This window comes from Astatotilapia calliptera, chromosome 14 (assembly GCF_964374335.1).
Source record: "Astatotilapia calliptera chromosome 14, fAstCal68.1, whole genome shotgun sequence".
NCBI lineage: Eukaryota > Metazoa > Chordata > Actinopteri > Cichliformes > Cichlidae > Astatotilapia > Astatotilapia calliptera.
The window spans coordinates 25820167-25833354 of record NC_137435.1 but is presented as its reverse complement, the minus strand read 5'-3'; the positions used below and the strand labels follow the sequence as shown (position 1 = coordinate 25833354).

Below are 13188 nucleotides of genomic sequence, written 5' to 3'. Positions count from 1 at the left end.
CACACACACACACACACACACACACACACACACACACACACACACACACACACACACACACACACACACACACACACACACACACAGATCATCCTTCTCCATGTTTCTCTCTCAGGCAGAAGTATTGGAGCAATCATACGTTTTAATGTCACCATTACCTCCAGCATTTCTTCTTGATGATGTTTCCTAGAATGATTTCGGCCCTGCGAGGCAATATAAACGAAGCGTTGTTATTAAATCGCACTTTGAAATCATAAACATTCCTTCCACAGTATCGGCCCACAGTACAGTGAGGAACAAAAGAGGCCCGCATGCAAACCGGTTGTTTATGAACCAGGCAGTTGGACGGCGTAATAAAAGGGTCTTCAAAAACTTATTATACTACTTCCTGCAAGTAGAAGTCTTTTTATTGGAACTGCAGTGCTTGCTGTTGCATTACGAGGTCTCTGACATACACTTTCATCTGTGAGGTCACAAATAAAAAGACCTCACAGATGAGACGGTAGCAGTGGTTGAGAAAAGCAAAGAACAGACACATGCAAGAAATTTCAAAACATTGCTACAATCCTGAACAGAAACCTACAATTTTGAATGAATAATGTCTGGACTTCTTTTAAGCTCATGAATAATCACACTAAACGTGACATAGTTTCTAACAGTTTAGAGAATATTATAGTAAGAGCACTTTGGTGACAGCGAGGCCGGACATCTGCAGCCCATTACACAAAAACACTGGTCTGCGTATCACCCACCTGCCGCCCGCGTACACCTCAGCTGTGTCAAACAAGTTGACTCCACTCTCATAGGCAATCGTCATTAGCTGCTCTGCAACCTGGCAAGCGGTCAGATCGAGCACACACATGAAAAAAAAAGAGAGGATACAGAAAGGTTAGTTTGCAGTTTTTATTTTACCAAAAAGAAACAATTTTTTCCCTCTTCAGGCGCCTACTGATGAATCGGCCGCGAGGGAGCCGCATTATGTCTGCATATCAATATCTTCCTTTTAAATATTCATGTGTTTCCACGGATACAGTGTCCAAGATTTACCCAAATCTCTTTCATAGTAGGAAAACATGACACACATCATCAGCCCGTGCAGCTTCGCATTTCATCTAGGAATCACTGCTGAGGAATTACAGCCAGAGGGCTTCCTCGGAGTATTATTTAACTGCAAATGAGTTTTACGCAGCACGTTACAGGCAATGGCGTATTTCAATATATCAAATATAAAAGACCACGCCATCTCGAGAGCGATTTAATAACACATAATCTGGTTTAGAGAGCATACAAAATGGCTAGTATGATATTAACAAAAGAAAAGCTGAGCTGAAGTGAGGCACAGAGAGCGTCCAGAGGAGCAGAAATGGCAGTCAAATACCTTCAGAAGCCAGACTGCCTCTTGGCTGGTCAGTAAGCTTGGTGTTATCAGATTTACGTGAACCTCATGTGACAGTGAACCACCTCAGTGACGCTCACCTTTATATTCATGCTTCACCTGTTGGTTCAGAACGACTGTGAACGTTTCCATTTTGATCAAGCAGAACTGTACTCGTGTGTAGCTACGCTGGAAGTTTGTTCATATTCAGATTTTATTGAGTAAGTAGGGCCGCAGTGTAATTAGCTGTGAAAAATCATTCGACTTCACGGCCGTATCAGCTCTTTTCTCTTTAGTTAATTCATGCTTTGTGCCAGTGTGTGTGTGTTTGTGTGTGGCTTTTTTTTTTTAAATTTGCAGGCATGGTGACCATAAATCATCTAACTGAGATCCAATTTCCCTGAGGTGACTTTTATTACATGGAGGACTTTAAGTGAATTTACTGTCATTTCCCTGTGGAGTTCTGTAGTGACACAAGGGTGTGCTGTGTTGTGTTTGTGTTCAGGTGTCTGCGTGAAGTGCGTGAGTTTGTGCGAATGCATGTACAGTATGTGTGGGTTTTTGTGTGTGTGTGATGGCAGACAGTGGAGGCGTTGCTTCTAGAAGAATGAGATAACGTCTCCTCTGAGAAATGTTTTCAGCCTTCCTCAACCATCACTTTGCAACTAGCATGAAGCGGGATAGCATTCCTAGCCTCTGTGTGATACAGTGATAGTAAATTTGATTTTATTAGTATCTATTAGTAACTAACATTCCTTTGATGAACATGCTGAAGGCACATCCCCTGTGTAACGTAATGCAATATAGAACGGCAATAAAATGAAGGACAACACACACAAAAAGAAACGAAAGTCGTAAAAAATGGAAAAGGACCAAAAGGAAGCAAAATAAAAGTCAATAAAAAGTGCGTTTGTAAACTGATTTAAGATGTTGTAGCTACAGCAGCTCCCACATGGGCTTTTTGCTCGGAGGCAAAGCTGAAAACAGTCATTTATACTTTAAAATCCATTTTTAAAGTTAACCGCAAGCCCCAGAAAGGATTCTTGGTGAGATAATGTAGCATCACCTGTTGAAACAGCAGCACCTGTTCTCAATGGAGAAATTGCCAGCTGTGGAAAGTCTTAAAATGGCATTTTTACTTGTAGCAGCAAAGCAGGAATCCAAGTGGTGTTCCTCTACAGCAGGAAAAGAGAGAGGCATTCTCCATCTCCTGCCAACATAATACTGAGTAGTTTTAGCTGCTAAAACTACAACGAATCAGAAGAATTGTGCAGCTGCTGACTCTTTATTCTAGTGTTGCAGTGGCAAACACTTTCAGAACCACCTGGGCGAGTCATCAAATCCTGTAATCTTTTCTCTCAGTTATCTGTCCAGTTATCCATACATGAATGATGTTATGCCATGACTGAAAAAAACGAATCCAGTGTTTCAGATTGGTGCACCCTACAGACTGTATTTAAAAGACACATGTACTACCATGACAACAGTCATTTAGTTTATTGATTCAAGATCAGCATTTTGGACATCACCAGCTTTAGAGTGACAAGTGGACCTGACAGAGAAATCAAAAAAATTCAGGAGGCACTGAAGGCGTCCCGATCTACCTGCCGAGGTCTGAGACTGACTGATTGTTAATCGGCCCAGTTCACACTCACGGCTATATGCTAATATGTTGTTAGCACAAAAGCGCTTCACTCTGAGTTGAGATAAAAAAGTGTTAGCGTGAAAATGTTTATAATGACAAACCTAACCAGACACCTAATCCCCTCATCTCCGTAAATAGAGACATTTTAAAGACGCTAAAAGGGGAAAAAGTAGCTAAAGCTAAACCCAACAAGAGTTCAGAGACAACCAAAAGCCAGGAGCCTTGGTGTGAGCCTCGGTATAAGCACTGACAGGATCAAAGCATTTTTAGAAAACAAAGAAGGTCGTTGTCTCATTACTGGTCAAAACGAGTCTGAAATTTGTTCTGTTACATAAATGTGTTGCATTTGCTTCTGTTTGTTTAGGTAAAATATTCAGAACCACCATCGGGTAAAATTTATTTCCATTTATTTCTTATTTGCACCTCTTTCTAGTAGCAGAGCACTTTATTTTGAAAAATCCTGTGTAGCATTTTAAAGTTCAATTAATTTTTTTTAAATAAAATAATATTTTAAGAATATTAAGTTAAGAAAATCATCTCAGAAAGAGGAAAAGTTGGAATAACCACAACTGGAGCCATGCCCATCTTTTATATCCAGTCTTTAATGATTCTTTACAGCAAACAGCATTTTGTTCTGTTCCCTATCTGAAAAGTAATTTTATAAGTGTTTTTTTTCTCAGCCTAGTATAACCAACATCAATACAATATATTCATATATTTAATTTTTTTCTTGTTTTTGTTTTTCTTCTTTTATAGAAATGCATCAGATGCAAATCCACTGCTTTCAGATAAGGTTCAGTGAACAGCTAGGAAAGGAAATAAAGGAAGGACATAACAGTGTCCACATTTCAAAATGGCTCATTCAGTCTCCGAGCCCTGGACTGCCATCAGACAAACAGAGCAGAATAAAAAGATGGAGCTGGATAATGGAGAGGTTAGAGAAAGGAGATGTCACTTAAGGAGAGAAAGATTTGGGGAAGAGGGATTACAAAGAATATGAAAAGCATGTTCTTTCCCTTATTGGTCTCTGCTGAGTGCAAACAGGGAAGCAACCTCATGCCAGAACTGTTGGCCACACCGGAGAGTCATTTTCAATAAAGTGAATGAATGGAGGTCTTAGGTAAGATAACAGCTACAGGATGAAGGATGAGGTAAGTAAGAAGCTAATAGATGGACTGCATAACTTAAAAGTGATGACAACTTAAAGCTGACATTTATTTGCTGGTAGAGTTTGAAACATGCAGAAGAGAGCGTTACAAGGACAGACTGAATTAAACCAGAACATGAGCGATAGTTTCAGGGTGGCTGCTTATTCATGACGAGTCTCACAACATGCTAACAGGCCAGTCGCTGCCAAAGAGCTGAAAGTGACATTTGTGAAGTCAGAAAGTTTGCAGTGGTGTTGAAGCATCACTGCTTACTCACTTCTGCTTTGACTTCTAGGCATTTCAGATGAACTGAATATGAGTGAGGGCCTTCAAATGATGGGATGCTTTAAAAAAACAAACAGGCAGAAACTGCAGAAGCAGCACGTCTATAAAATAAAAACCTCCTCCTGTAGTCAAACACTGAGTCACTGTGAAGTTGCAGGAACACATGGGTGGCTTCAGGCTTCTCTCCTCCTTTTTACCCCTTTTTTTTTCTTCAGGCGCACAAAAGGTGGAAGACAATTGGATTTCCATAGACGGAGGGAATATAATAAGAAAAAAAATTGACTTATTTTTTTATTTCCACACAACCTCAGAATCAAGGCCGCAGCAGCTTCCCACATACAACCCACACAACCTTGAGCGAGGATTTTATGACTGCGCTGCCTCCTCCCCTTTCAAACTCACTGCATCGACGTTGACACGAACAAGAGACGTCGTCTTCAAATTCACTTTATGATTTATGGATCCACTTTTGCCCTTTTTGAATGAGTAAGCAATATCAGCGCCACGAACTTCCTGCCTGTCTGGGAATGTGTTATCGTTAAGACGAGGATGAGGCGCTTTGATAAGACGCGCTCTCCAAAAATTGCCCAGCGTTAGAAAATCTATATCAATAATGTTATTACACGATTATTCTGAATACAAATAAAGGGAAAATATTAGTGTTTTATGCATTTTTATCTCCGTTTGTGTGCTACAGTTGTTGTGCATTTCTTAATGAGGACAGGGACGCTGAACCCTGCTGAGGACGTTTTAGCAATTTAGGGCAGACTTGATGACAATGACATTGAACAGGGCACTGGAGGACTGGTTAACCTACCAGCACTGCATGTAATGATAGTTCTCTTGCTTTTGCATGTCCATCGAGACCCTCTGTCTGCCCTACCAGCTTCTTTTTCTGGTTGTTCCTACCATAGATCACTTTACAGAGAAGATTTAAAAATTTAAAACCACGTTCACACGAGCCAGCCAGAATTTATCATAACACTCCCAGCTGTCACAGCCTGAAGAGTCTGAGTGATGCTACTGACACAGAACTGCGGACGTTCAGGATAATGGAAGGGGGAAAGGGTGCTAAGCTTTGAGTGAGGGTACCAAGTAAGTCAACGCCAGCAACCCTAAGGAAAGAAAAATAATACTCTTACATAAGCTTGGTGCTTCTGCGTACCCCTGGGTGAGCGCTGTTCTCTTCTGTGTCAATTTAAGTGTGTGCATATGTGCGTATGTGCGGTGACCAAGACCGGGACCCCAGGGGCAACATCAGAGCACGTTAGAGTTCATCAGCATAAGTGCAAAGGAGAATTCGGTGTGCACACGTAGCCATCATGCTGACCTTTTCTGTCCTGTGTGGACCAAAGTGTTGCGTTCCAAACAACGCGACTCATCGAACCTGAGGTATCGGTGAAGGCTGTGACTTTAAAGGAATAAAGCAATACAAAGTGAAACTGTGGAGTAATTGAGCCTGTGGGTGTTAGAGGGCTCTGTCAGTATGGTGTGCTGAAGGTTAACTGTGACACCACTCAGTCAGAAAAAAGCAGTCCTGACAGATGTCCCACAGTAACAGTTCTTTGGTGAACTTATGACTCTAACTGTTGTACAGAATGGAAAATCCCTTCACCAGATTATGTTTTTGCTCCTTTGTATTTTGTTTGATGGATTGTAGTTAGAAGAATTAACCTTCCTGGAGGACTACACAGCTGCACCTGCTTCAGGATCCTACAGACTTTCAAATAAATACGACACAGGAAAAAGAATAACTGGAAGTGTCAGTGGCGGGGCGTGGTCTGCAGGGGAGGCGGACGCACCTGAGCAGCATCCGCAATCACGCCTCGCCGACTTTAAGTCTGTACTGGGTCCTGCTGTAATGGTTGTTGTTAGTATGTGTCGGGTTGTGAGCTGCGGAGCTGCAGCCGACTGCGTTTGTACAGCAACCGTGTGTTAATAAAGTACGCTGCAAAACATGGACATGTCGTTTCCTCTGCCGTGGATCATTTACAGTGTCAATCTGTATTTACTCTGATTCAAACCCCCCCAAAAAAGATTGCATCTTTTTCTTTTTTAAACAAGAAATAAAACAGCGGAGAACAGAAATGGCTACGGATGACCACTCTACCTCGAATGCTGCCAACTTGTCTTGGCCTGCAGCCTTTTTTGACTTTGTTGGTAATTTTCAAAGGGAATTCAGTTTTGAATTCATTCCTTTTTTATGGCGAGTGGGCAGTGATGTGAGTGTAATTTTAAGCTACATTGTCTATTATGGCTCATCAGTTTCCTATATCAGTGCACTTGGACCCTTTTTTGCTGTTTCATCCATAAGTAAGGCAGCTTTCTCTATATAGCATATTTAATTGCATTTAAACATTTGACAGGCAAAAAAGTTGTGTCATTATTTAATAGGTAAAAAAAGAAGCCACACCAACCAGTCTAATGTGCCATACACTGTACATCAGTGTAATCAATGCGCAGACTGCACTGACATCAAGTAGACATGTAAAATAAAGGAAAGTGTTTCATACCTCGTCTGTTATCTGTCCTCCAAATGTCACCCATGTACCTGGAGGGAAGAGAGGCAGAGACATTTCATCGTTAGGGAACATTTCTTTACTGTCAGCCCTCTCTGTCTGTGTCAGTGTGTGTGTGTTTGTTTGATATCGTGAAGTAAACAGAACTAATCCCGGGGCTGTGACACCATTCGAGGGAGGCTGTCAAGTTCCCAAGAGAAAAATCTGTCCTGTTTAGAGCTGCTGCTCAGTACTGAAGTATCACCTAGTGTGAGCCCCTGTTAGCCCTCTCTGTCTTTACTGATGACTGTTCGTTTGCTACGGCCGTGCATATTTGGAAGACCTTGCATCCCCTGTCCTCGTGTGCTTGTGAATGTGAGAATAATGACGCCACAGTCCCGATTGTCCCGCAGACAATACCGATAAGCCAGACAAAAGGCTGAGCCGCCACAACCAGAGGAGACACTAAATCCTCAGCACATTCCCTCAGGGAATTATGCACATAGCTTTCTATTCAGATTGAGTGAAAACAGTTTTAGCTATCTGAAAGGGTCCCACTCTGCCAGACAGACAGAGAGACAGGAACACCTTTCTATATCAGTAAAGTGTCTGCTGCTCACCTGTTAATGCAGAAAGGCTTATGTGTATTTTGGTAGTTGCAAGAAAATCTGGGCTGCCTGACAAGATATGAGGCAGTTCACCTGTGAAGTTTGGCAGCAGGTCCATGGAAACTGTCATCACATATTTTTTCCTAAATTGAGCTAAAGGAAACTTCCAAAAATGGACCGTGTCGGATAAAATGGTGATTAGGCATTGCACAACTTTGCCAGTCTTCTGTTGCTTTTTCAAAATGTGTTGAATTCCATGCATGAATAAACATCGCAATTTCAGCCTAAACACCAGAAAACCCTGGTGGAACATTTCATAACTAATTATGTTTTTTCGTGGTCACCAAATCGTAAATTGACAGGTTCATAAATAGCACTTTTCTAGTCTACCTTAGCACTCAACGCACTATTTACAACCTGTCTCATTCACACATTCATACACTTTTTACTGCATCAGTGAGCTTTCTGTCTAGCTCTACTCCTGCGCCACAATCACCCTACAAGCAGCTACAGTCACCTAATGCAAATGTATCACAAGGGCATTAAGAAAGGCTGAAGAAAGTTTACCACTTTATGAAAGACAATGTGTTCAGACAGTTAAACAGTTAAACAGAAGGTCACATTTTTGCTATCTTCTATTTTACATAACATCTTTAAAATATTCAGAAATTTAAGAGAAATAATAATCCTGAACCCCATCCCCCACTCCCCAAACTTTTCCACTGGTAATACTTTTATTCATACACTATATGAATAAAAGTATGACAAATCCATGCCACGAAGCTCCTTGTGTACAGTTTTTGTACTGATGTTAATGCCAGAGGAGATTTAGAGCTCTGCAGTTCCTGAGCCAGCAGAACATTGGTCACTTTCATTCACTGTGCACCTCTCCACAACCTCACTCTCTACCTTTACAGGGTCTAGCACTCCATGGCTAAGTTACTGTAGTTCCTAAAGTTATTTATCCAACCAACCAACCAACCAACCATCCATCCATCCATCCATCGGGCAGCAGCAGTCTAAGGAGAGAAAGCCAGACCTCTATCCCTAGCCACCTCATCCAGCTTCTCTGAAGGAGACCGAGACATTTCGTAAACTGATTTGCTGCAACAGTGGCATCCGATTACATCTCCACGCTTGAATTCAGTGAGATCTTTAGGAGGACTGATTCTTTCACAAAGCCTTGACTGCATGGCTACACGCTTGTCTTTATACACCTGTGACAATGGGACTGAAAACACCTGGACCTACACAGTCCAACTATGTACTTCAGTTTTACAATGGGCTTCACAGAGGACGATTTCAGTGCCAATACTGATCCAGAACATAACACATTTCACAAGCATCAGTTAGATTTTATTAATCTATTCATACTCACTGATCTCTTTTTGTAACACATATAAACATTTTATTTGGATCACGTGAATTTCATGTACTGACCTATACATTTTGATCATTTTTAGTACAAACATTGCTTTCAGTAAGTCACAGAGAACATGGTGTGTCCTTCTATCTTTCTCTCAGTATTCATTTCCAATAGTGATGAGGCTAATAAAGCAACCCCTCCAACCAACTAGCCAACCGATCACTCTCTTTCTTAGGATATTTGTTAATTACCTCCGGGCCATGCTAGTCTCCACCTATTTCTGCTCTCTTTTTTATTAAATGTATTATATCGTCATTCTCTTGCCCACTCCGTGCTCTAGTGGTCCCAATTTCACACCAAGTGAACACGCAGTCTTTCTTCTTCAGGCCTTGTTGACCTCAGCAGCTCGGCTGTCATGAAACAATTTATAAACCTCAGAGAAAGCGTCGGGAAATGAGAAGAAACTCTTCATTCCCAACAGGCAGGATGCTTTTGATATCCTACAGCTCATTATTCCATACATTGCAGCAGCATCAACTCCACTGAGGTTTAACTTACAGATGACCCCCGGAGGATGTATTGGATCTTTTTGGTGCATAATGAAACTGATTTAATAAGGAGCTAAAAAAAAGATGGGGTTTAAACATACATCATCATCAAAAGTTTTTTAAGCAGAGGTGGAGCCTGGGTGAAGTGACGCCAGCGGCGGGTGGGAAAAAGCTGCTTTTAGACTTCCTTAACACATGTTACCATGGCAGCTTCCGTACGCCTCGAGTGTACCTGCGGTGCAGTCATGAGGGCTAATCCTTATTATACAGTGTATGTACAGCGCGGGTCATTTCTTATCAACACGTGCGCATAAAGTTCGCCGCTGTGTGTTGTAATATCCGTGTCGACATTTGGACGTTGTGTGTGTCTGTGTGTGTGTGGGCTCAATCATCCCTTAAAGCTGTCTCCAGCATGGTGGAAATGTAATCACAGCTGACGATGTCCAGTGGCTGCTCTGGGCTTTGTGTCTGAGGCTCAGCGTGGGATGAAAACCCTGCGGAGCTCTAGTGTCAAGGCCACTGCTCTCCGAGATCCAGCTGACGTTTCTGTTTGATGGAAATTAAAGCCCTGAAAAAAGACAAGCTTTCTTTTTTTTTCCTCTTTTTTTTTTCTTGCAGCTGCCAGTGGAAAGTGCTGGAAGAGTCACTTGATGTTGCTATGCAACAATAATAAACCTGATAACCTTGCAGAGCCTTTTTCTAAACCTAAAAACTGTTCACATCAAGAAACAAATCGGTAACATTTATAATAATGGAACAGACATAAGTCTAAAGGCCTTTCTCATTTCGGCTTCCTCGACCTTTTCTATCAGATTAGAATTTGTTTTCAAAAAGCAGGTGAAGTAAAACCAAAATAAACCAATACGATCGCAAGAAGAAGTTAAAGGGGAGGAATATGATGAGAATATAAGCAGCTTTGTGGAAAGAGCTTTGTGTGAGTCCTTTTAACCTAAATTTCTCAGAAGTGGACCCAAGTCCGGTGCCTGGCAGTGTGATGGATGGCACAAATTTAGATGAAGCATTTCTCTGTCTCACTTAAACCGACCTCTTCACTCTTCTTTTCAGTATTTTGAACCTTTCTGGCTGCAAATGGAAAGGCTGAATCAGCAAAGGTACTGAAAGTTTGAAGTGAGTATATTAAACTAACAAAAATCCCCTGGTCCTTCCAACAACACACTGTGGGGCTATTTAAATGTCTAAAATCAGTTAATAACCATATTTATGTATGGATATGAACCTCCATACTGAGGCATATGCATATTTATGCATAGCTAGATATGCATGTTTTTTGGTATTTTGACCTGTATTTTATACCTTGTATGGTGCCTTTTATTTTTATAATACATACACACAAACACAAAGAAAAACTCATTCTCTCTCTCTCACACACACGCACACGCACACACACACACACACACACACACACACACACACACACACACACACACGCACACGCACACACACAGACTCCTTTGGACCTATTTTCATTCCAGTTTTATGCCTTTGTCTCCTGCACAAGTTTTATTGATTTTCATCCTTCGTCTCCTGTTAAATCCATATCTATTTCTACCTTGTCTACTCTTTTGGCTACAGTGTGGCTCACAGGTAGTGAACAAGCCAACAACATAAGAAAGTATATATATATAAATTCTAGAAATACAGGAACTTAAAAAAAGGCATTTGTCATAAACTGCCTCATCTCTTGTTCCTAAGATGATCAGCAAGAGCCAGCTCAGATCATCAGATGCAGTTTGTTGGCAGTGGTTATATCACTACCTGAAGACCAAGGTTACAGCCACAGAGGACTTGAGTGAAAAGTAGGAGGAAACTTTAAGTGTTGCATGGCGAAGTATGACTGATTACTGAGGCTGAACTAATAAAGGTGATCATTTTCATTGAATTGCATGAAAGTACAAGTCAAAGTTAATCTGTTAATCTCGGCGGCACGGCGACACGCACACAGAGGTCCGACCTCTTCCTGTCTTAAACACTGCAGGATTTTCCAGGAGAGCCATTTTAAGAATTCATCAATCAGTTGTGCCGCATCAGTGCAGCAGGCTTTAAAGGGGAAAAAAAAGGTCCTGGATTGTGTGCTATGAGCGAGATGACAGATTACAAAGTTTTTGGGTTCACACAGAAGTGCTGAAGACTCAAATAATGCTGATCATGAATTCTGCATCGACTTTATTTTTGGTTTTGTCAGCAACTAAAAATAGGTTTCCACAAACACTCTGTTTTCCATGTTCCACAACCAATCAGCACTGCTGGAGCCAGTGTGTGTTGACAGCATAGTGAGGCCACTGCAGACCCCTATAGGCACTCTGTTAGCTTTCTCACTGACTGAAGAGATAATGGTTTATCTGCAGCAGCAGACAGTCAACACTGAGAGGATGCGATGAATTCACTAATCACCTATCAGTTAATCCAGCCTCCAGGTCTCTCACTTGTGATAATCACCTTTTTTTAAAAATCTATTCATTTTCCATTAACTGGTGAGAGGTTTTTACATTTGCAGACAGTCGTTACACGGTCTGTGACTTTTTCAGTTTCATATGAAAATAAATTGAGCTAACATGACATTAGGCTTTGACTGAATGTGGAAGAGGTTGATTAATTGTTAGTGGGATGGAAATAACTGATTAAACTGAGCTTCAGATACTAATAAACAGATTATATTTAACTGTCAGCTTCAGTGAGAGTGTGTAAACAGTTTCTTATTGTGGAAGGCTGCCAGGAAAAATAGGAGGCAGAACTCGCTGAGTAGTGTTGGATTAATAAACAGTTTTTTCCCACTTGTTTGCACGTCGTTAAAAGACAGATTAATCTGAAAACACTGCAAAGTGAGCTTTGTTTGGTGGTGTGATCATTGCACTGCCTGCTGTAACTGCACAGGCACAGAGCTTCTGCATACTCGTGCTGAGTTTCAATTCAGTTCTTTAGAACTTGAATAGGACTGCAACAGAAATGTCCCTGCACACTAGTGTGTGTCAGCTAGACTGAGCAAACTTAAACTGAGGACTGCAGAACAATTTCTAAATAACTGGAGTTTCCTGTCTTCATGAAAATCCAAATCATGAACCTTTATGCCTTTTATGAGTGTTCTGAGAGAATAATTATTTTTAATGATTAAGTATATCTAAGATCCAAATATATTTTATGATGACCAATACCGTGGAGTACTTTTAAGGCACTTTTAAATCTTACACTTATCAGTAAAGTGCTGTGAAACAAACTTGTTCAAATCTTTGCACTTGCCAAAACAGCCCTGACCCGTCGAGTCGTGGACTCCATTCCTCTGAAGGTGTGCTGTGGTATCAGGATGATGTCAGCAGCAGGTCCTTTAAGCTGCGAGGTGGGGCCTCCATGGATTGGACTGAGCTCTGGGAAGAGGTCACAGCCACCAGGGAATCCTAGTGCTAGGTGTTGCCCGGGTAACACTCACCCAGCTATTCAAGTGATGTGAAAGAAAACATGGTTCATCAAACCAGGCCAACTTCTTCCACTGTTTCGTGATCCAGTGCTGAACAGATGTCAGCATGGGCACTCTGAATGCTCTGTGGCTATGCAGCCGCATGCACAACAAACAGCGACAGACTGTGCATTCTGACACCTTTCCATCAGAATTAGCATAAACCTTTTTGGCAATGTGAGCTACAGCAGCTCGTCTGTTGGATCTGACCACACGGGCCAGCCTTTGCTCACCATGCAGATCAAT

The 13188-nt window shown here is 41.4% G+C and overlaps 1 protein-coding gene across 3 annotated transcripts in view; it reads right to left on the bottom strand.

Annotated features, from left to right (window-relative positions):
• kcnab1a (potassium voltage-gated channel subfamily A regulatory beta subunit 1a) overlaps positions 1 to 13188 on the bottom strand; it is a 134828-nt gene that overhangs the window by 15253 nt on the left and 106387 nt on the right. For all 3 annotated transcript variants that reach the window (XM_080288532.1, XM_026191253.2, XM_026191254.2), the window contains exons 3-5: positions 6967 to 7004; positions 753 to 832; positions 159 to 203 (exon numbers count right to left, since the gene is read on the bottom strand). In XM_080288532.1, coding sequence (XP_080144658.1) covers positions 159 to 203; positions 753 to 832; positions 6967 to 7004 — 163 coding nt within the window. The remainder of the gene's footprint in view (positions 1 to 158; positions 204 to 752; positions 833 to 6966; positions 7005 to 13188) is intronic.